Source organism: Trachemys scripta, chromosome 1, assembly GCF_013100865.1.
Source record: "Trachemys scripta elegans isolate TJP31775 chromosome 1, CAS_Tse_1.0, whole genome shotgun sequence".
Taxonomy (NCBI): Eukaryota; Metazoa; Chordata; order Testudines; family Emydidae; genus Trachemys; species Trachemys scripta.
In genome coordinates, this window is record NC_048298.1 from 313,435,107 (window position 1) to 313,460,261 (window position 25,155).

Below are 25,155 nucleotides of genomic sequence, written 5' to 3' on the forward strand. Positions count from 1 at the left end.
TCACAGCATAAAGGGGACCAAGCAGAAGAGAGGATCATACCAGACTATACCTAGGAAACAGTGAAACTCATGACGTACAAAATGCATGTCAATGAATAAAGTAAATACACAGCAAAAATAGAGGAAAAAAATCTTCAGCCTTTCCCTTATAGTAATCTCAAGAGTTATCTGTACCAGTGCTATGTTAAATAAATTCAGAGAGTAGGGTAAAGTTTTAAAGTGATAATGTCCCTTTAAAGTAGGGAATGGGAAGGAAGAAAAGGAAAAAAAATACATGAATGTCACCAATTTGGACACTTTCTAAAAATCTCTCTATATTTCAAACTCCTTAAAATAAGGTTCTAGTACGTCCTTTAAAAAAATGGTGAGCTTCTTCTTAATCAACTGTAAACCAACACCTTGTTCACAAAACAAAAATATTTAAGTCTTTGACCATTAACCCACAGTAACAAATAGTATCCATACGTGAAAAAACAAATGCACATAGAGAATTTTTAATTTTTCATCTAAAATTATAAGCTGTTTATTTTCAAACAGTCCAAAATAGTCTCAGAAATAATAAACCTAAAGGGAGAGAATTCCAAAAGCCACATTTTTTGATGATCTACGTTTTTAGAGACATAAGAGCTAAACTATTCCTTTTAATTAATTTCATTTAAAGAATAAATAATACATATATGTATCATATGTACTAAATAGACAAAAACTGTTAAAAAAGAAAGGGGTTGCATTCTGCAATACTCCACAGAAGGTACAGGCTCACATATTTCTCTATTCTCAAAAACAGCAAAAGGTTGAAAGGACATGCACTGTTGAGATGAGTTCCTGTCTGCATCCTGTAAAACTTGCCCATACCGGTATTGCCCTGGCCTCTTCTTTTGTCATTCAGTGTTGCACGCATTCTAAAACAATATGCATTTCCTCACCTTTTGGGAGCGAAGCCAGACTTTGAGGCACCTGCTCCCCTACTTGGTGTAAACTTTGCTTGTGCCAATCAGAAACTAACACAAACAGGTTTTGGGCCCCGTCCCCTATGACACTTCTATGATGTCGTAGTTGGTACTTTATGGGCCTGCCTGCCATGTGCAGGCAGGGAGAGGAGAAAGAAAAACGAATCCTGTGTATCCTGTGTACACCCGTAATCGAGCCTGATCACCTCGAAGCCTCTCTCTCAGCTCACGTGTTTCAAACAGAGTTTCTACGTTTGCTGGTCGTTATGCTTTGGTTTGTATTTGTAAGTATCAGTTATTACTAAATGCTGCATCTTTGTTTATAAATATTGTTAGTAGATATTTTAGTCATTGTGTGCTTTAAGTTTTATTAACTCTATTAGCTAATCAAACGCTGCTCCCCTACCCCTTGTAATTATCCCCAATAAAACTTTAAATTGATTAATTTTAGTTCTGTGTGTGTGTGTGTGTGTGTCTGCAGTTTGCATCGTGACCCATACTCTCCTTGCATCCCTTACCAATATAGTCTATTGCCACGTGCAGCCTGGTAAATAACCCACTTAATTTAACTGTTCAACAGCAATTGCTGGCCACACCCTTTATACATGTTACTGATCCCACCCAAATTCCTGTCTCAGCAGAGGCAGTTGATTTAGCATTAGAAGCTGCCCCTGGAGCTGATACTGGTGCCATGCTGCACTTACATGCGGCTGTTCGCAGATCCATCTTAACATTATTTGAAGTAGTTAGTAAAATTAAGTTGTCACTGCCGCCCCCGCCTATTGTCCTCCTAGTTAATTCGCCACCAAAAGACCCTCCAAAGAGTCAGTTTAATCCCCAAAAATATCCTGAGCGAACTAAAGCTGAACGGGCACGATTTGGCTTCCTTCTTAACAAAGGAATCCCCAAAGAAGCCCTGCATGAAATGTCAGACCAAGAGCAGCAAAATATAGCTGAACAGCTAGGCTGGAAAAATTGGGAGGACTATGTTAGGTCAAAAAACGAATAGGGGCCGGGTGCTGCCCGGCCCAAATTAAAGATCCCACCGATGAACGCCCATACGCCACCCTGTTAGTTAACGGTGACACCCCCACCTCCTTTTTATTAGACACTGGAGCTCAAGTTAGCATTATTGAGCCCAACGTTCCCCACTGTACTACTGGCTCCTTTATGTTTGTTCAAGGCCTCAATGCAGTACAAAAAAACCCCGTGGTTTGGGTTAAAATTGTCCATGAAAAATACGTAAGAAAAATAAAAGCCTTGTTAGGATCAAAAAATCTGCTAGGTGTCTCAGATATTAAAAAATTTAAACTGCATAATCAAATTCTGCAAGCCTTCCCTATAACCGTAGGCGATCATTCCCCCTATACCCCCGAAGTAGTTAACTCCCAGCCATGGAAATTTTCCCCCATCCCCACAAAATCCAAAGGGCTTCCCCTTATTGAAGCTTTGCTCACTCAGCTTCTAGAAGAGAAAAAGATAGAAAGGGTTACTGCATCCACCTTTCTGTCCACGGGTTGGGGTATTCCCAAGCCCGGCGATCCCTCTAAATATCGCCTTGTCATTGATTATAGACAAGCTAACAGCTGTGTAAAGCCTATCGCATTTTCCAGCTCTGTCACCATTCCAGAAATACAGCGGCAGCTAAGCGATGCAAGTAATCAGTGGGCATGTACTCTTGATTTAAAAGATATGTTTTACCAAATCCCACTCCAGGACACACAAGGAATCTTAAATTTTGCTTTTAAGGGCGTCCAATATAAATGGAAAGTCTGCCCACAGGGGTTCTGTAATTCACCTGCACTTGCATCGTCCCATCTCAATATCACATTACAAAAGGTAAAACCCCTACAGGATGTGTCTGTGTTAGCCTATGTAGATGGTATTGTCATTTGTGGGCCCAATCCACAAGCAGTTCAACGTACCACCCAAATGATAATAGATGCATTAGAAGCAGATGGGTGGCAAATTAACAAAACAAAGAGCCACCTGCAGGCCAGCCAGCAATTCTCATTCTTGGGACTCCATTTCACTCCCACCATTCACACACAAGCCCCAGCCGGCGTATTAGACCCTTGGACAGAAGCCCCTCCAAAAAATAAACGAGAGCTTCAGCAGCTACTAGGTCTCCTTAATTATCACCGCCAATATATTCCAGCGCAATTAATTTCTAACCTAGAAATCCTACAAAGCTCTCTCTCTTCTAAACGCTCCCGAGAAGTGTGGAATGCATCAGCACAAAAAAGCTTAGAGAAGCTAGCTGGCTGGTTCGCCTCTAACCCCCCCCTCGCCCGTTTTAATTCCCAAGAACCCCTCAACATTAATTTGTTTATCACAAAACACCATGTAGGGTTCACTGTATTGCAACATGGTAATGCCACTTACAATTGGGCCCATCGCCTGTCTGGACCCCAGTATAACTATGGTCTGGTGGGAAAAATGCTACTGGCTGCGTCCAGTGCTCGTCACTGGTCCCAAGTCCCTATCCCAGGTACCTTGTCTGGACCACGTGTTCATTTAATCCCGTGTCTTATAAGTACCCCTCTACCCAAGTTTCATGGCACTACTCGCACCTGGCAGCTTCTATGTTTCCAGGTTAAGGTAGCTTGGCAGGCATGGACCCTAACTCCCAGCGATAACATTTAGCCCCCCCATCTCACCAACCGTTATGCATTGAAGCAAAATATGATCCCTGGGTTGTGTCTGATGGGGCACCTCACCATCCCCTAGGGCGGGAGTTCTTTGTTCCACATGTAATTACTTTAATGTGCAGTTACTGCCCACCTCCTGCTCCACAGAAGAATGTGAACCCTGATTTTAAAAACTGGAGCTCATTTTTACCGCAGGTAATTATCGCACTCAACAAAAGTTACTCTCGCTGGCCTCACATTTCACCTACACCTAAGCCGCCTTGGTCCCCCGTGTTTAACACCGGCCAACTAGTTTGGCTTACAGAACCCCAAGTCTCTGGCCATCGAGAACCTATAAAAGCCACCATTAATAACTCTTAATTTTACCTATCCCCCTCCCATTAATTGTTTTTATCGTCTTAATTATAATATTTTTTTTGGAACCTTCTATACTTCCATAACACATACGTATCTGTTTCACGCCCAGCATATGCACCATGCTGAGGCTGCATGTATCAATCGTGCATCCAGCTTTTATTCTGTAACCAACAATGGGTGGAGCCATACCACAGTTTCTTCCTTAAGATCCGGTCACTTTTGGATTTGCAGTAATGTTGCATTTGCTGTGCTTCCTCCCAATCCCCGTATGCACCATTGGCACCCTGTATCTACAGGGCGGAGGTATTTATACCTTGCCATCTAGCCACCGACACCATCGTAGTACCCACTCTTTTTGGACTCGTTTTCAAACAGCAGCTTCCTCCCTCGCCTCCTCTATTGTTAGTTTTAACCCTGTTGGTTATATGATGTTACGTGATCAAGTGCTGTTTCAATCCCTTGCTATTGAAATGCTTGCTAATACTACGGGCAAGGGCCTCTCCTTAATTAATCAGCAGTTAAATTCCCTTGTTCAGTATAGTATTCAAAATAGATTAATGATTCAATATTTGTTACAATCTTCCTCATTTTGTACTAAATTTGCTGAAGTATATACCAACTTTGCTGATAAATGCTGCATTTCTTTGCCTTCTATTTCTCCTAATTTGTCCTCAATTGTTAAAGACCTGCAAATGTTGAGCTCTACTGTCCGAGAGTCACGAGAGTCCTTCCAGTTTTGGTCATGGCTCGATTGGCTTGGCCTTGCGCCCTACAAATCCTATTTCCAGTCCCTGTTTGTGTCCCTTCTAGTTGGGCTCGCTCTTCTCTGTCTCGGATGTGCCTTCATTAAAGCCTGCATTCACAAGTTTGTTGCCTCGGCCTACATCGCTTCCATCCCCGAAGCACATCCCCTCGTAGGTTGGAATGAGGAGTCGGACTCGGAAGTTTAGGTTTTCGGCCTAACTATTTCGGCCAGGGCACGGGGGCATGTTGAGATGAGTTCCTGTCTGCATCCTGTAAAACTTGCCCATACCGGTATTGCCCTGGCCTCTTCTTTTGTCATTCAGTGTTGCACGCATTCTAAAACAATATGCATTTCCTCACCTTTTGGGAGCGAAGCCAGACTTTGAGGCACCTGCTCCCCTACTTGGTGTAAACTTTGCTTGTGCCAATCAGAAACTAACACAAACAGGTTTTGGGCCCCGTCCCCTATGACACTTCTATGATGTCATAGTTGGTACTTTATGGGCCTGCCTGCCATGTGCAGGCAGGGAGAGGAGAAAGAAAAACGAATCCTGTGTATCCTGTGTACACCCGTAATCGAGCCTGATCACCTCGAAGCCTCTCTCTCAGCTCACGTGTTTCAAACAGAGTTTCTACGTTTGCTGGTCGTTATGCGTTGGTTTGTATTTGTAAGTATCAGTTATTACTAAATGCTGCATCTTTGTTTATAAATATTGTTAGTAGATATTTTAGTCATTGTGTGTTTTAAGTTTCATTAACTCTATTAGCTAATCAAACACTGCTCCCTTACCCCTTGTAATTATCCCCAATAAAACTTTAAATTGATTAATTTTAGTTGTGTGTGTGTGTGTGTGTGTGTGTGTATCTCTCTATTCTCAAAACCAGCAAAAGGTTGAAAGGACATGCACAAGATACATTTTACTTATTTTTATATGTGTAAAATATATACCACGCATTCTCTGGACATATGTTCATAAAAATTAAAATAATATACATGATTTGTCAAGACATAACAAATTACAATTTTACCCCAAGTTGGTCCTTATAGGCATCACCTGCAAGCCTCCCCACCGTACACATACACACCAAGCAAAGGCCTCAGTAACTATGTGGACCTGACAAAATGCCCTAAAGGGAAACAAAATCAAGCTATTTTGCGCTTAGAGGAACAGCACTCATGAGCCCTTCAAGAAGAGTAATCTGCCTCCAGCCCCAAAATGTTCAAATCTGTGGCCTGTCCTCAGTTGACCTCAATAGTCATAGTGATAAATAGAGAGCCTCTTGGAAAACTAGGACCCAAATAATATACTGTAGTGCTTTATAGTTCAATACCAATCTTGAATTGCACCGTGTCATAAACATACAGCTAAGGGTAGCAAAAAATCCCTTTTACCCTGTAAAGGGTTAATTCCTCTTTTACCTGTAAAAGGTTAAGAAGCTCAGATAACCTGGTTGGCACCTGATCAAAAGGACCAATAAGGGGAGAAGATATTTTCAAATCTGTGGGGAAAGGTTTTTGTTTGTGTCTTTGTCAGCAAGGAACCAGGGCAGGAAAAAAACATCTCCTTAAGCATATCTGGACTAAGCATCTAGTAAGTAAGATGCTTACTAGTATTGCAGAAATAGTAAGTAATAGCAAAGAAATGTGTTAGATTATCTTTTGTTTTAGCTTGTGTATTTTCCCTGTGCTAAGAGGGAGGTTTATCCCTGCTTTTGTAACTTTAAAGTTTTGCCTAGAGGGGAAATCCTCTGTGTTTTTTAATCTTTTGTTATTCTGTAAAGTACTTACCATCCTGATTCTACAGAGGTGATTCTTTTACCTTTTCTTTCTTTATAATAAAGTCTGTTTTTTTTAGAATCTGGTTGTGTTTTAGTGTCCTAAAACCCAAGGATCTGGTCTGTGTTCACCTTGTTACCTATCTGGTTGGTAGAGTATTCTCAAGCCTCCCCAGGAAAGGGGGTGAAGGGCTTGGGGGGATATTTTGGGGAAACAGGAAGTCCAAGTGGTCCTTTTCCTGAATCTTTGTCTAACTCACTTGGTGGTGGCAGCATACTGTTCACGAACAAGGTGGAATTTGTGCCTTGGGAAAGTTTTAACCTAAGCTGGTAAAAATAAGCTTAGGGGGTCTTTCATGCGGGTCCCCCCCATCTGTACCCTAGAGTTTAGAGTGGGGAAGGAACCCTGACACACCTGAAAATAAATAGGAAACAAGTGAAAATTTTTGAGAACTACTGTAATATTTTTCATATCACCACCATTACTGAAGCACACAGCCACATTCTGCCCCATCTGTAGCTTCCAACTGGTCTTTAAGGGTAAAAAGCACATTAAAATAATCAAATATGGAGGTATAAGAGGCATAAGTAACTGTAGAAAGAACCGTATCTGAAAGAAATGGTCATAATTGTCTAGCTAAATGCAGATGAAAGAGATGTTCTCGGTCAGTTATAAAATCTGTTCTGCAGTTATAAGATCAATAGGCTAATAAATATTCACAAAAAGATAACAGCACAGGAAATACATTGCCAAAGCTTAAAGCAACAAAGAAGGATTCCTTTACCTTAATTATCTGTTCAAATGCTAAGGCCGACTGTAACATCATTGGCTTCTGACTCTGAATCATTTGTTGATCAATTGAATTGTAAAAATGTGCTACCTATAAAACAGACAGGATTTACTATTACATATAAGCAGCATATTTCCATTTATATGCCAATAGTTTTTAATACTTGTAATATATTCCTGAGAGTATTGCCAATTCCAATATTTTCAAGACTTACATTTTATCAATATGATTGTTAATAAGATATTTAACGAGTATATATAATACGCCATTTTAGAACATGTGATCATGTCTCCCTTTAGTGGCTGGCCCTAGCAATTATAAGTTTGTACCTAAAGAGGTTATATTCACCTTAAGTGGAAAACTGCTAATGGCTCTCTTTATTGTAACATCTCATAGTCAATTTCAAAAACAGGTTAATTTTTAATACTGCGCTAAACATTTGTGTGTGACTATTTCTTTATTTTTGTTCAGTTTTTAGGATTACATTTATTTCCAATATTATCATCATTCAATGTTATTAAATTGTTCAAGAAACACATTGTAGCTTTAATAAAGATAAAGGTTTATAGCAGAAAGCTTATTAGCCTGATAATCATAATGACAATATAATGGTCTGGAAATACTCTACCATTAATGCATAGAAATCAGTACAGATTGTGGTTATGGTTTATTATCTCATACCTGCTTGAGGATAACTGCTTGCTTGCAGAATTTTTGTGCAGTGTTTGCAACTTGCTGTATTTTAGCAGGAATAGCAAAGCCAAGTGCAGATAACTGACGCACTTCTCTTAGGAGAGTCACCAAACGATCTGAATAATGTATTTTTAATTCTCCATCACAATGATCCAGCTCCATAATAGGACTGCTAGCTTGCATGCTAAACCAAAATTAATATTAAAAATTACCAAGTATGATTTGTCCAGGATCCTTTCCAAAATTCCAAAATACTGGATACATTTACTTTTTTTCTGACTATTTTTTATTTTAAAGTTGTTCATTCTATGATTCTATGTGTTAATCCGGTAACCTCTATCCAAAACTTCTGAAGACTAGCAACAAGGGCAACACATAACAGAACTCCATTTTAACATTTGTTTTTACTCAGAAGATTGTCAGGCATGTTATAATACACCCTGTTTCTTTAGTTCCCGGCCAGGGCAACTCTGAGCACTCTTTGGATTCAGAACCATGCAAGGGACTTCGTCTGAATGTGACACTACTCCTCCACTCAACCATGTGAGATGGAGGAAGAGAGAAACACCAGGGCAGAGCCAGCCTGAGGGTCAGAGACTCGCACCAGCAGCAGCAGATACAGGAACATTTGAATCAGACACAGCAACACTGATGGGGGAAGAAAAGATGAGACCTATTTTTCCCCAAAAAATCCCCTACACTTAGAACTGTGCAGAGAAGACTCCCCATCTCTAGGGACACAAGGGTTCCTCAGTCATTTTTGCTCATGGAAAGTCTATTATTCTATGAGAACCAGCCAAGGGGCATAGACTCAAGCTAGAAGAAGCATCTGCAGCATACTCTCAGACACTAATAATGTCATCAGACTATCTTCAGGTTTTGGATTTGATAATCTCACTCCTGTGCTAACTGGCTGTATGTATCGACCCTCTCCCAGAGCGCTTCAGGTCATTTCTCTTCAGCTTTATTCCTTTTGCCCTCCATGCTCCCCTTCCTCCTTTTCCCACCCTCTTTCCTCTGCCTCATTACCCTTGCCACCCTCTCTTCAATGCCTGCTCTCTCGTTTTCAATTTAGCTAATCCTCTCACAACAAACCCATTTAAAAAAAAAGCCTAACAAAAAGCAAAACCTTGTGAAGCTAAGAAACAAGATGTTTGCCAGGCATCACACTGTTCATTTGGCTTGTTTGTTGTAACTCTTCACTGTTGCCAACTCTCATGTGAAATGTGAGAATCTCATCTTTCATTTTTTTTCAGATTAAGTTGGTAGCCCTCATGTTTACAGAGGAAAGCTTGAAAGAGTAATCCAAGTGTGTCTTAAGGGTTCAAAAAACAGAAGGTAAATAAAAAGAACTGCCCACCCCCACATTTTTTTAAATCTCATGATTTTAAAGATAATCTCAGGAATGAGTATTTTAACTGCTTTCCTCAATCCATCTTCTGTCTGCCTTGTCTATCTAGATTGTGAGCTCTAAGGGACACTAACGACCTGTTATCCTGTATTTGTCTAACAGCTAGCACAATGGGACTCCAATCTCATTCAGTCTCTAAGAACTACTGTAATACAAATAACAAATAAAAAAAATAATAAAATATTCCCAAACGTATTTCATTTTGCTTTACCAATCAAGTCTGATACAATCCACAACAATGAAGTGGCTGTGAACTGCCCTATTTTATTTCTCTTATTTATTCTCTCTTCTACACCAGAGCTTCACTGTATAGGTCTTCATCAGCTCTTTTTAGATTACACTGTAATACAGACTTTGGTAATAGTTCTTACTGCATACAATGTTTTATACTTACCAAAGTCCTGACCGGGGATTCGACAAACCTGACTGAATGTCCCTGGACCAACCATCAAATTGTTCTTGTTCGTAAACCTTAAACTGTTCTAAAAGATCATCTGCATTTTGACGGAATGTTTGAAATCCAGATAAGTCAGAAAGAAGAGCCTCTGCAATCTTGATGGCATCATCAACCTTAAACACAATCCCATTTGTCAACGATGAAAGGGGCATAACTTCTGGATTGTATTTTTATTTTAGAAATAATATATATCATAATCATAATAACTACAAAGATCATTATTTGCAAAACACAAAACATCTAAAGACAAATTGTTATAAGCGGAGTTCTCAAAGAAAGGGAACTTTTGGTAAAGCACATTGTTTTCAAGGAACATTTGTGTTCCCTCTTTAAGAGCCAGATATTATATGTCACAGTCCCTACCCACAGGGTCCTTTTCACCCTTTACATTAGTTCTTTTTGAATCTAACATGAACATACTGTAGTCACTTACTCTAGAATAAACTCCAAACACTGACCATTAAAAACCAAACATGAAAAGATATCAACACTACATACAAAACTTACATTTACAAATTTTAAAAAAGGGCACAGCTGCAGTTACCTAAAGACCTCAATGAACACTCAAAATCTTAAGGAACAGGATTTTGTCAAAATCAAGGGAACCTGCCAGTAGGCTTTGAAATCTGCACTACAGGCCCAAGCACAGAGTACAGTGAAGTGGTGCAGATGACAGACTGTAAGGAAGGCTAGTACAAGCCCTTTAATATTGGTGGAACATGGTGATCTACCCCTATTTGATTATCAGATCCAGCTAGGAAGGGTGGGTGATTCCTATAAAGAACTGAGATGGCGTTGTTGGAGGGGAGCTTCAGGAAGGAAATTTGGTTCCTGGGGCTGGTCCTAGAACAGGTGGAATGAGACACAAGGGGAAAGGCCTTTGGGCTCCTGCAGCTTGTTTTGGTCAGGAGAATAAATGAAGGTAACAGAGTTCTTCAAGTGAACTCTGCATATTCACTCTCTGGGGACCTGCACCAACCCGTGCAGCAGGATGGTAGAAATTAGTAGCAGTGACCACTAGGTGACCATGCTCCCTCACGCTCCCTGTCTAGCACTCAAGCGTGTTTTGAGCATATGAGTATAAAGGGGGTGGGCACTGTTACCACCTCAGTTTATTCCACCACTAAAGCGGAAAACCACTGATATTTTAATTTGGACTCTGGAGGAGTAGAGAAGGTGGAGGGGCTATGAATATGCAGAGTCCATCTCAAAGAACTCCGGTTACAAATAGGTAACCTTCATTTCTTCTTTGAGTATTCTCTGCATATTCCCACTCTTGGGGTAGTTTGGCAAGCAGTACAGTAAATTGGATGGAGGGGTGAAGAGTTCTAATTAAACAAGATTAACGCTCTACCAAACTGGGCATCCAACTTGGATGCCATATCCAAAGTGCAAGGCTTCGCGAATGTGTGAATAGTAATCGACCTAGCAGCTTTGCATATCTCAAGGGAATGTGTTTATAAAAGCTGTAGATATAGCTACTGCCCTAGTAGAATGAACTCTAAGCAGAGAAGGAATGGGAAGAGAAGCTCCTCAGTCTATAACACTCTTCAATGCACTGTCTAATCCACCTAGACAGGAACTGAGATGAAATGTCTTTCCCTTTGAGTTACCAGCATATGAAACAAATAACTTAGAAGACTTAAAACTCTTTGTTCTATCTAAGTAGTACGATAGTACTGTCTTGACATCCAACAAATGTAACCTGGCCTCTGTTTTAGATGAATGAGGCTTTGGAAAGAACACCAGTATATTAATAGCTTGATTTACATGAATCTCAGAAACTATTTTAAGAAAAAATTTAGGGTGTGGCCTAAGAACCACTGTGGCACACTGTACCTCATAATGACACCCTGTAACCCCCATATTCATTATTCATATGTGGTTGTGATATTTCATCCAAAGCATGCCGTGTAAGGTATCATATGAAAGGTCATGATCTGATAAAACTGCTTGTTCTGTCTCAATATGCATATCATTAGTGTGTATAAAAAGTTATGAGATTGTGCTGTATGGTTGTTATTGAAATATGCTGAAGTTTGCTAGTGGCATGCAAAAGATCCCTGCCCAGGTGGGGTGCTGACCACACTGTGTGACTCAACTATGCAAGCACCACACAAAGGGAACTGATCTTTCACTGTGACTTTGTCACTTTTCACTGTGACTCAGCAAAGCCCACCAGGGCATGCCTGGGCTAGCGTCTAGCGGTTAGGATTCCTGGTTTTCACCCAGGCAGCCCGGGTTCGACTCCCGGTGTGGGAAGCAGCCGCCTCTTTTATGGGGGAGGGATAGCTCAGTGGTTTGAGCATTGGCCTGCTAAACCAAGGGTTGTGAGTTCAATCCCTGAGGGGGCCACTTAGGGATCTGGGGCAAAATCAGTACTTGGTCCTGCTAATGAAGGCAGGAGGCTGGACTTGATGACCTTTCAGGGTCCCTTTCAGTTCTATGAGATAGGTATATCTCCATATTATGGGCCAAGGGTATAAAATAAAGGACAGTTGAAGCAGACAGGGCCTTTTCTCCTCTAACCACCTACACTGGAAACAACTGGGATGCCAAGAAGATTAAGATCATCTGAAGAGTCTTGTCCAGACTTCAGGAGGGAAGTCTGTGCATTAAGGACTATAACATCCAGTGGGGTGAGAATAGTGCCTGATTCAAATCCTGTTTAATATATAGATTGGATGCACATTTTTATTTTCTTTGGTGACCATCTCTGTTCTTTTATGCCTACCACTTATAACCACTTAAAATCCATCTTTCTGTAGTAAATAAACCTGTTCTATATTTTATTTAAAACAGTATATCTTGCTTGGGAAACTTCAGCTCAGGAACAAAAGCTGGTGCATGTCTTCTCCACATTGGGGGTGGGGAGATGGATTGGGTTACAAACTTACACTTCTCAGACTTCTGATCAAAGTAGGACAGTAGTATGGCTCTGGAGCCCTAAGCTGGGGAGCTGTGGGAAATTGGCTGGAGCCTCTCTGTTGATGCTTCATGATAGCATTCAAATAACTCAGCTGGGTGTATCCCTGCCTGTGGGTGTCTGTGTGAGTGCAGTACTTGGGAGAGGTTTGCAGCTTGTCACAACATATCAGTATGAGAGGGAGCCCAGGTTGGTAAGCCAGACGTCTCAGCAGTATCCCAGTTCCAGACTGCACCACGGGGAACCCATCACAACCATCTTGTCCTTACAAAAAGTACTAAAAGGGCGATCTATCACCAATGCATGTAGTTCACTAATTCTTCTGGATGAAGTAACTGCTATTATAAAGGCCATCTTCACAGATAAATGGAACAAAGAGTAGCTCACTATAGGTTAAAATGGTTGTGACGAATTGAATCAAAACTAAATTCCGATTCCATGGAGGAACAGGGTTTCACACAGGGGGACACAGGTTCAACGTCCTTTCAAAAAGTTCTTAACCAGCATATATGTAAAAACAGATTTGACAATTACATGATTATGGTATGCTGCTTTGAGTTGGACTGCCCTCAGTTTTGAATACATTTATGTACAACAGAGATTCTTTGTCGTTCCAAAGGCCTTGAATGTACAAATTGCAAAGATGTGCTCCCCATCGTGTACGTATTATTAAAAAAGGAGAAGGTGGGTTGAACAAAACTCCATGGAGGACATTTTGAAGTTCCAGTCACCATCTTAGAGAGAAAAAAACCTTCAAAACAGAGAGTACTTTCTGCATACTGTTCATAATGGGTCTGAAATTCCTAAGTAGTCAGTGCTGAAGAGGTCTCATTCTGAGCCTGGCATATGGAGTCACATAGGTCATGGATGCCATTAAATAAACTACCTTTTCACAGGGATATTGAAGCATATGGTAGTTTTTAATTTTTAAAGTCTCTTCCTTTTATGGAGTTGAGAATCACACCAATGAATGGAATCTTTTGTGACTGTGTGAGAAGAGACTCGTTTTAGTTTACGAGAAGACCAAAGGTTCCAAATAAAGAATGAGTGACCAAAATGGCTTTCTGTAATTCTTCTTCTGAGAGAGCCTTCAGAAGCCAATTGTCTCAGTACAGGAATACAAAAAATGCCTGTCTTCTCAGGTATGCTGCAACCAGAGCCATGCATTTGGTAAAGACTTTGGGTGTGGCTGAAAGGCCAAACAGTAGGACTCTGTACTGGAAATGGTCTGAACCATCAGAAAAACAGAGATATTTTCAATGTGAGGGTCTTACTGAAAGATGAATCTTTGAGATTGAGATCATCAAACCAATTCAAAAGTGGACAGGGAGGGAATAATTAATGTCATACTCACCATCCTGAATTGAAATTTCCTGATGAACTTGTTTAAAGCTCTGAGGTCTAGAATTGGTCTGAGGCCTCCATTCTTTTTAGGGGGGTTAGAAAATGTATGTCTGTGGAGAGTGATTGCTAAAACCACAGATCTTAATGCGGTGTCAAAAACATCAAATGATGGCCTCAGGACATGTTTTGCCACATGTTGGCCTTTCATAATGAGACCTGTTGTTAATCTCCTCTGGTGCTCTGGGAGGTTCTTGGTTAAGACAGATCTTCTCCCACAAGTGAAACTGATATCTGGCCATTACTGCTTGATATCAACCATACACATATTTAAAGAAAGCGATGAAAAAAATTCTTCTTAGAGAGTCCAACTTTTTTCCTTCTTTGTCATAAGGAGTCAAGTGCTGAAGACCTGACCTGGATCTTTGACCTGATGCTGCTACCACAAGAGAATTGGTTTGAGGGTGCACATGAAAACAGAAAAACCCTTCCTGTGGGATCTGAGATAATTTATCTGCCGTTTTTTAAACTGATTGAAATGAAGATGGATTTGACCAAGAAGATTTTGCTGGTTGCCAGAGACCTTCCAATATAGGCAATGATACCTTATTCTTTGCAATAGAACACAAAATATTGGATGTGTGGTGTGACGGGTTCGGTCACAGAGACCCTTTAGGGACTGTCACCTGATGTGCTGGAATTACCTCTAAATCCATTTTCCACTGCCAGCTTGGGACTCCAGAACCCTGCCTTATTGAGCCAGACACGCTAGTCAGCTGCATCACAGACCCAGGTCTGGTCCACGCCCCTAAAGCTGCAGACGTTAACCAAAAACTGCTCAGCAAGTCACCTATGTCCAGCACCCAGACACCCAGTTCCCAATGGGATCCAAACCCCAAATAAATCTGTTTTACTCTGTATAAAGCTTATACAGGGTAACTTATAAATTGTCCACGCTCTATAACACTGATAGAGAGATATGCACAGCTGTTCGCTCGCCCAGGTATTAATCCCTTACTCTGGGTTCAATAATAAACAAAAGTGATTTTATTAAGAATAAAAAGTAGGATGTAAGTGGTTTCAAGAAATAACAGACACCACAAAGTAAGTTACCAAGCAAAATAAAACACACACGTCTAAGCCTAATACATTAAGAAACTGTATACAGGTAAATCTCACCCTCAGAGATGTTCCAATATGCTTCTTTCACAGACTAGACTCCTTCCTAGTCTGGGCCCACTCCTTTCCCCTGGTACAGTTCTTGTTAGTTCCAGCTCAGGTGGTAACTAGGGGATTTCTCATGACTGGAAGCCTCCTTTGTTCTGTTCCACCCCCTTTTATATCTTTGGCACAAGGCGGGAATCCTCTGTCTCTCTGGGTTCCCACCCTTCCTTCTAAATGGAAAAGCACCAGCTTTAAGATGGATTCCAGTATCATGTGACATGTTCACATGTCCTGTGAGACTTCACTACTTACTCGCTGGCATCCACATATACAGGAAGGCTTACAAGTAAACAGAGCCATTTACAACCAATTGTCCTAGTTAATGGCCCACATTTTGCATAGTTACAATAGGACTTCAGAGTAATACTTTATATTTCTAACTTCAGATACAAGAATGATACATACATACAAATAGGATGAACACACTCAGTAGATTATAAGCTTTGTAATGATACCTTACAAGAGACTTTTTGCATAAAGCATATTCCAGTTACATTATATTCACATTCCAAGCATATGGAGTGCAACGTCACATGTGGCTTCTTTCAAAGCTACTGATGCAATATTAAAGTTGATGACATCCTATCCACTAGCTTATGAAACTGAACTGTGTCCTCAGAAGGAGAAAATGCTGTAGCTACATCCACATTTTCCATTTTTTGTTGTTGAAATTCCTGTAGAGGAAATGTTCTCTGATGCTCCTCCTCATTGTCTCCTGTGGTAAGGATAGGGAACATTCTCTAAGTGTCAGATCCTTACCCCTCAGATCCGCAACCCTCAGATCCATCAGTTCCTGTGAAAGATGTAGTGAGTACGAAGACTCATGCTTCCTGGAGTGATAATGGTAAGTAGAAGTTGGCCAATATGTCCCAGACATCCAAGGCAGTATATGCCAATCCTGCCAGTCACCCCAATCCTGTCTTACATACCTTGTTTGGAACGTAGGGTGCCATGGAGGGAAATTCTCATCTGTAAATGGTCAGATCATAGTCTTGCTTGTTGGATCCAGCTCTATATCTGATTGCAGATCCCATCCCAGATCCAATACTGAAGTCGCAGGTGAAATGACCGCTGTGGGGATCTGGGTCATGTAGCATGGTGACAAACCTCTTCTTAAAATTGGGATCTTAGGTGGTGGAAGAGATACTGGAATATCTCCATGTCCCATCTCAGTCTTTTATCACAAGAACCATGAGAAATAGCCAGATCCATTAGTAGATGTGAATCTGTACCATGACAGTTAAAGTATGTTGCTGAGCTGATGTGTTCAGATCTGATGACCTTTCCTTAGGATCTGTATCTCTAGAATGGATCTACAGATCTACTATCCTTTGGTCTCAGATTCGCATGTGAACAGTCTGATGAACTACCAGGGATGTTTTAATTTAGCTTTCCGTTTCCTCTGAAACGAGGCAGCCAGTTCCAATAAGTTATTTGGACCCTTAGGATGACTGTCCGAAACGGGTTCCACAATTAATAATAAATGTATTAATTTTGGAGGCAGATCCAAAGGCTTAGGAACAGTCAGATCCACCAATCTGGAACTGGAGCTCAGTGCCAAGATGGAAGACTTCATTGTTGCAATTTTCTTGGATCTAGATGTACTCAGAGCTGATTCAGGCCTCCTATCCTTATTTTCAGATCCGTCAGTGTTCTCAGATCCCAGAGGCTTGACAGACAAAACCTCCTGTAATAAAAGGGCCTGAACAGGGCTTAATTTGTGCCAGGGATTGCCAGGGCTGAGCCCTGGCACCACTAGGCTTAAGGGTTCATAGCCCCAGCACCTCTGGACTTGCCGCATCAGTTATGAATGTAAAAAAATCACTTGAGCCACAGCACCTCTTTCATTACAAATTAAGCACTGGGCCTGAAGTCTATTTTGTCTTTCCTTCTGGGCCCAAGGTGTGAAAGTATTACAGGCAACACAACATGCTGGTGAAAGGTTCTCCCCCAAACACTTTAGACACTGAATATGTATGTCAAATGCAAAGAGGATTGCTGGGAAAGATGTGCACCACCTGAATCCATGTTTCTTCATACTGGGATTATCCGTACTGAATTATAAAACTATACCTTAAAACTATGATGTAATCTAAATCTGGCCTAATTTATCCTAAAACTAAGTATAGACTACTAACTATAAAAAATATTAACTACTAACAGCAATGAACTAATATGAAGGTACTATCAATCAATACATCTTTGAGATCCAATGGTTCATATCCTTTCGCTGCTGCTGTTGGAAAGAACTGAGGCTGCAGTGGCACCACAGCTCCTATATATTCATGCTCTTAGAACGCCCTCAAATGCCAAACAGGGAGCATGGGCACCTAACCAGCACTGCTACTAGAAGCTTCTACCATCTTGCTTCACTAATCAGCAAAAGTCCCAGGAATGGCACTATGCAGAGGATACTTGAAAAATTGTGTGTAACTTTGCAAGTTTTTTTATTTGAAGAATAAAACTGCCCTGAAGGAAGGACCTGAATAGACTTTTGGGTGTGGCATGAGTCCTTCTTGGGTTGGGGGAGATAGGCCAGCAGATCTTCAACTGGATAGTCCAAAAAGCTATCTAGCATCCTCTTTACTGTGCTTTTTGGCTAGAATAGAACACAGCCTCTTTGAAGCCAGCTGGTGCCTTGTTAGTTAGTGTGCCCTTGACTTGGGGGACCTGGAGCACAAAGAAGATTACAATACAATCACAGAGGACATTACAAAGCTTTGATTAATCTGAATTTGGTAAATCAGTATAAATTCTCTCTCTCAAGATAATTATGTTGATAGATTCACCTCAGTAAGCCAGAATGAGGTCTCTATTATACAGTCAAATATATTAGGAAGCAGTGTTTCTCCCAGGATCTTAAGAAAACGAGAAGATGAATTTCAACTGAATGTCAAAAGCATAAGGAAATATTCAGAAGGTCTGAACACTTTTTCCATCACTTTTCAAAATACCTTTTTATGGCATGTATGTTTAAAAATGTGCCTATTCTCATAACTCTGTCACAAACTGCAATTTAAGTAAAAAGTTTAAAATACTAAAATGCCTCTGGCGTTTTTAGAAGGAAAGCAGAGCAAGTAAAGCCTTTCTCAAAAACCAAAAGTATGCCATTGGCACAAACATAAGTGTACGTATAAAGAAGTGATGGTGCATATGTTATAGCAGATGCTACCTTCTGAGTTGGATTTTAGAATGTCTAAAAATTTGAAATGTTTCCTCTAAAGGTCAAATTCATCAGGACATGTGAATCTAGTGTATGAATCTGTACAAATCTTTCCATTCAATTAATTCATTTCTACCTGCCTTTTCCTTATTCCACACACTTAAATATGTTACATACTGTACACCTCACATGCATTTCTTTAATCTCAGAAACCAATTTATATAACAAATTATAAATGTGATGATAGCAAGGCACAGATATTGTTTGATATTATTGTTTGAATACAAACTAATCAAAGGCAGGGAATTATAACTGAGCAAATACCTTTAACCCATCCTGTTGTGAAACAGAAAACACTAATGTACCGCACCCTGACTTTACTACAAAGAACCAACAATTCTGCTTTTTAATATGATACTGGGAACCCCTTGCTTGCCCTTGTGGGCACCTACTCACATGAGAAATACACTGATTTCTGAAGGACTACTCATGAGTTACTACTCGCTACTGAGAGTAAGTGGGTCACAATCTGGCTTATTGTAAACCTTTTATGGGAACCACATGTGCATACTTGAGGAAGCAATCTAAGCCAGAGTGTCTACCACCACTGTAGAATTCTAGTCTTTCCCAGTTTTTGTAATACTCTAAAATATTTTTAATAAACCTCGTTTAACATAAGTAATTTTTCAATGTATTATTTATCCAAGGGATAATTTTTGCATGTTGAATAAATGAAAAACTATTTAGCAAGAGTCCTACTGAAGAGGAGCTTTCAACCTTTAACTCCAGTGAAGTCAACAAGTGTTGCAGATGTTGAGTACCTTTGAGGTCTTTTATGTCACATTTTTTAATTGGAAGTCAGTATGCAGTGTATCAACAAGAATTTAAACTATTACCTTCAACTGCAGTTGCCGCACCCAAACAATATTATTGACAACTTCAGAAAGATTTTTGCCTGAAAGTGGCCCAGATACATCACCAGGAACACCATGGCATCGAGCTTCAAAGTCTGTTCGAAAATCTGTATCAAACAAACTGTTCATATTAGACCCACAAAGCAACAGAACCAGTTAGCAATAAAGAATTATAGCTACAAACAACATACTAGACTTTTTAAAAAAAAAAAGTGTTGCAAAATACTACTCCCAAAAGAAAAAAGACAAAGTAGAGATCAATTAAAACATTTCCAAATTGATTTTGAATTGTCTATAATTCACTTTTACCTTTGACAGAGTCCTTAAGTCTTGCTAGCAAAGTTTCTCTTTCCAAAAGCAACTCTTTGCTAATGCTTGGGCGTTTTACCAGTTCCTTATATTTCTGAAATGCTTGAAACAGCTAGCATAAGAAATAATGTAAAGAAAAAAGATTATTTCTACTCAATAAAATGAAACTCATTCTTAGGCACCACTGTTCATAAATCCTATATGTAATCATAAATAACTATTTCTTTGACTTAAAATAACTATTTGAGAATTCTGCAGCCTGATACATAGTAAAGCCTTTGTGATATAAAAATATTTTTACCTGTTGCGGACTGTCTTGAATTTCTGAAATAAATGTTTTCAATTTGCTTGCTATTTTCTGTTCCACTGGTGCAACAATTCTCTCATATTGAGACACTGCAGCTCTCCATAAAGGCTGGAGATAATGAACAGCTGTGTTAGTTTGAGATATGTTAATACTCACAATAAAGTCACAGAAATTATGTATAGAAAATAAAATAAACATTATACCTCTGTGTAGGGGTTATAGTGCACAGGATTCAGGCCAGCAAAGGGTTCAAACACCTGAGCAAGGTGCAATGTTTGTTGTTCCCCCACTGGTAAAAAATATGCAAGTTTTTCATGAAGTGTTCTAATAGTCAGCACCTAAAACAAAAAAGTAATATTTTTATTTATTGTAATGGGATTTTTGTGTGTCCATTATTATGATGCCTGGGCACATAACTTACATTAAAAGCAAGAAATGCAATACACAGCACAAACTCCCTCATCTGTACCATACCACCCCATCACAAATAATACTTCCCTAGCAATGAGCTAAAGTCAAGTAAACATTGAACCCAAATATGTGTATTAAACCATGCTCTGATTATAAAAATGATGGGAAAATATTACACAGTTTTATTTACAACTAAAAAAATCCTCTGTAGTTTTGTTTCCAACAAAAACAAATCAAAATTCACCAAACGAATACCTCATCAAGACGTTTTCCAAGTTTGTCTAATGATTCAGGAACATATTTCTCACTTTTCCATAGATGAGGTGTATATCGTTGCCATAGTTGTCCAGTTAGGTGATCACAGGCAGCTACCCACTGTTCACAAATCATGATACCAGCCTTCAGATTTTCTTTCACAATGTGAAAAGCATCCTCCCACAGATTCAAAGTTCCCATTTTTTTCTGAACAAACCTACCAAGAGAGCCACCTAAAACAGCACAAAAACATACACAGACCCAAATATAACAAGTATGTTTAAAATCCTTTCTTTATATTCCACAGCACTGTGCATTTACATTTTTAAAAGCTATTGAGGAGATATTTTGATACTAAATGCAAATCTCATAAACAAACAACTATTCACTTAGGGCCTGATTCTGCAATCCTTTGCTCACAAGTAAGAGCTACAGAACTGGAATCCTTAATAAATTAAATTATATACATATTGTGTAAGATAACATATTTAAAAATAAAAGTCTTAATGCACAGTTGCATGTGTTATGAGCATGTTGAGGACAATGCAGAGCTTCCCATCCTCTCCATGGCCTATGAAGGGAGGAATGAAATGAGGATTCATAGACTGCCAGGCCAAAAGAGACCACCATGACCATCCAGCCTGACCCCCTACATGCACAGTCTATAGAATTTTTCCCAGAAGCTGAATTAAAGCACACATTTTAGAAAGATATCTAATCTCGTTTCAATAGGGTTACCATACGTCTGGATTTCCCCGGACGTGTCCGGCTTTTTGGTCCTCAAATCCCCGTCCGGGGGGAATTGCCAAAAAGCCAAACACGTCCGGGAAAATACTAGTCCCCTGCTTACCTTAGAGCGGCTCCAGCAGACTGCGAGCTGCAGGCGGATTCCCCCGCGGCGGCGGCTGCTGCTGCTCCGTCCAGACACCTCAGCTTTGTGTAGCTGAAGAGCCGAGCTGCCCGAGCGCTACCAGCTTCACAGTTTGCCGAGCAGCCCCCAGACCTCCAGACCCTGCGCCCCCGGCTGGGCGCTTCCCCTCCCGGGCTCCGGCTGCGCTGGGGAAGCGCCCGGCCGGGGGCGCAGGGTCTGTAGGTCTGGGGGCTGCCTGGCAAACCGTGAAGCCGGTAGCGCTCGGGCAGCTGTTTCGCATGGCTGGGAGGGAGGAGGGGGAATGCGGGGCGCTCAGGAGAGGGGGCTGAGTTGGGGCAGAGAATTTGGGGAAGGGACAGAGTTGGGGCGGGGCCAGGTGGGGAAGGGGCGAGGCTGGGGCCAGGGCCCCGTGGAGTGTCCTCTTTTTTTAATTTTTAAATATGGTAACCCTAGTTTCAAGGACTCCAAGCAATGGTGAGTCCACCACTTCCCTGGATAAGTTGTTCCAATGTTTATTTACCCTGACTGTTAGGAAATTGAGACTTATTTCAAGGTTGAAGTTGCCTAACTTCAACTTCTACCCAATGGATCTTGTTATGCCTTTTTCTGTAAGACTCTCCAATATTTCCACATCTTTCTTGAAGTGTGGAGAACTGAACACAGTAGTCTAGTATTGGTCTTGCTAATGCTGTGTGTACAGAGGCAAGGTCACTTCCCTATTTCTACTTGATATTCTCCTGTTTATAAAACCAATGATCACAACAGCCCTTTTTGCCACAGTATTGCACTAACAACTCATGATGACATGGATATCCACAATGCTCTCTAAGTCCTTCACTGCTTTCCAAAACAGTCTCCCATCCTGCAGATATTGTCTTCATTCTTTGCTCCCAGATGTATTACCTTGCATTTAGCTGTTTTAAAATGCATTTTGTTGGACTGTGACCATTTAAGGAGACTCAGATAACTCTGTAACCATAAGCTGCCTTTCTCATGATTTACTACCCCACCAGTCTTCATGTCATCTGTAAAGTTTACCAGCAAAGATTTTATATCATCATCTAAATCTTTGATAAAAAATATTAAATAGCATTGGACCAAGAACTTATCCCTCAGGGACCCCACTAGAAGTGGCGCCGCTCACTGATGTCTCCCCATTAACAACCACATTTTGAGAGCTGTCAGTGACCCAGGTTTTAATCCATCCAATGTGTGCCCCGTTGGTTCCATATAATGCAAGTTTTTTAGTCAAAATTTCATGTGATATTGAGTCAAATGCCTTGGAGAAATCCAAGTATACTATATCAACACAGTTGCCAAGATAACAGGTCTGACAATACCTACATATCAGGAAAAGATATTGACTGGTATTAATTATATTTTTAGCCTCCAATTCTTTGTTCAGAGGGGTAGCCGTGTTAGTCTGGATGTGTAAATTGTTGCAATTCTTTGTTGATAGTCCAGATTATTTTGTCTGGGAATGATGTCAGATTAATGAGTCAACAGTTCCATGGGTCATCCCTTTTACTCTTTTTAAATGGTGGAGGTATTTTGCCAGTCCTCCAATCCTTTGGATTTTCCCCAATTTTCCAAGGTTTGTTAAAATTAACATTAGTGGTTCAGAGAGCTCCTCAGCTAGTTCCTTTAAGTCTCTTGGGTGCAAGTTATCCAGACCTGTTGATTTGAAAATGTATGATCATTTCTACCAGAAGCTTTACCTATGACATCCAAAAGATTTTGCATGCGTGGTTGTGGAAAGGGATCATATTCTGTTTGTCTCCATACATCGTCAACAGTATCCCGAGTAGTCTCCACTAAGTCCACAACTTCAAATAAAGAGAGACTATCCAAATTGCAATAATCCTAGAAATAAAATACATTTTAAAATAACATGATTGTGCTACTGATGGATTAGAAATATTTAAATTCTTTAGAATATATTCAAATATTTTAATTAACTGAGGCATTTTCTTGTTTACAGATACGTCAGGTCTTTATTTTAACACTTAAAAATATAAGGCACAATCCGGCCAAAAAAATAAGGATGTGAGTAACTTTATTCATGTGAATAGTCTCACTGACTTCTGTGGAACTATTCATGTGAGTAAAATGATTCAAGTGCTTAATACTTTGCAGGGCAGAGTCCACAATCATCATCTTGTCGGCAGGGGTTCTCAAATTGAGGGTGGGAACCCCTCAGGGGGTTGTGAGGTTATTACATGGGGGTTGTGAGCTGTCAGCTTCCACCCCAAACCCCGCTTTGCCTCGAGCATTTATAATGGTGTTAAATATATAAAAAAGTGTTTTCAATTCATAAGGGGGGGTCACACTCAGCGGTTTGCTATGTAAAAGGGGTCACCAGTGCAAAAGTTTGAGAACACTGATCTTGTGTGTTAAATAATAAAAAAATAAACTATCATCATTCCATTTTCAGCTGACAATCTTCTTACCATTCCTTTATTAATATTAATCTCTTTAAGACTAATTTTAGGATTGAAGGGACCATATTCTGCTCTGAATCAAACTTGAGCAACCCCCATTAAAGTCAGTGGGAGATGCAGAAGAGAAACTGCAAGAAGAATTTTGCCCAAGATTTTGTACTTCTGAACATCTCATACAATTTCACAAGTTGAGTAAATTCTTTACTATGTTTGATATAAATACATCACTGAATAAATAAAAGAAAAAACATACTCTTGCAATTGCTTCAAACAGATCTTTAAAATGAGAGGCTCTCTCTTTGCTACATGATTTACTTCCACGATGAGCACGCTCTATCCAGAACTGAAACTCATCATTTGGTGTAAGTATTGCTGCAAATACAAAACAGAAAGCACTTAAATACATTATTCAGATACAATGCATAATAACAAAACATCTTTAGCCAAAACACACTTCAAAATGGAAAATTTTACTTTTGGGTTATATAATTCTGCTTCAACTTTTGGGTCTAGGTGTAATATCAGCTTAATATTAAGGCACCATACACTCAATCCTGATAGACAGTGGGTGCCCTCAATTCCTAACTCATAAGAGTATTCACAACCTTTCAAGGTCTATTCTGTTTTATTTAAGTTCTTCAACCACTCACATCACAGTGATAGAGACATGAATTCACAAATCTAATGAAATATTCAATTTTTAATTTAAATTGTGTTGTAAAAGAAATAATTGTGGTACACACCACGCACATCATCTTCACGGAATTTGGTTCCTGAGTAATTAGGATCTGATCTTCTGAGGACAGTGCCCAAACCAATCTGTAGCTCACTCAGAAGACTCTGGAGTTTGGGATCAAACTCCTTACTCCATTTCTCATCCTACAACAAAGATTCCAAGCAATAAAAATCATGTTAGAACTCTTTATCATTTTCTATTATCTGTTTTTTCAAAAATAAATAATTGATGAATAACAATTATTCATTTGATGGGGGAAGAGAACAGGGAATGTACTGTAAATTCAGGGAAGGGCATCTTATTCTTTTACAAGTTGGATAAATCAAAACATTGAACCATATCAGGCCAATAATTTTTTGAAAAAACTCCTTACTAATTTCAACATGGCCTACAGCTCAAAAATTGATTGCAAGACATGGATTAATAT

General features: G+C 39.9%; 1 protein-coding gene across 1 annotated transcript in view; it reads right to left on the minus strand.

Moving 5' to 3' along the window:
• Window positions 1-25,155, minus strand: part of DYNC2H1 (dynein cytoplasmic 2 heavy chain 1) — a 372,682-nt gene that overhangs the window by 342,651 nt on the left and 4,876 nt on the right. Inside the window, exons 3-13 of the mRNA XM_034758872.1 lie at window positions 24,736-24,871; window positions 24,246-24,364; window positions 23,270-23,414; window positions 20,681-20,913; window positions 20,218-20,352; window positions 20,009-20,122; window positions 19,708-19,819; window positions 19,381-19,505; window positions 9,768-9,943; window positions 7,951-8,146; window positions 7,264-7,359 (exon numbers count right to left, since the gene is read on the minus strand). Coding sequence (XP_034614763.1) covers window positions 7,264-7,359; window positions 7,951-8,146; window positions 9,768-9,943; window positions 19,381-19,505; window positions 19,708-19,819; window positions 20,009-20,122; window positions 20,218-20,352; window positions 20,681-20,913; window positions 23,270-23,414; window positions 24,246-24,364; window positions 24,736-24,871 — 1,587 coding nt within the window. The remainder of the gene's footprint in view (window positions 1-7,263; window positions 7,360-7,950; window positions 8,147-9,767; window positions 9,944-19,380; window positions 19,506-19,707; window positions 19,820-20,008; window positions 20,123-20,217; window positions 20,353-20,680; window positions 20,914-23,269; window positions 23,415-24,245; window positions 24,365-24,735; window positions 24,872-25,155) is intronic.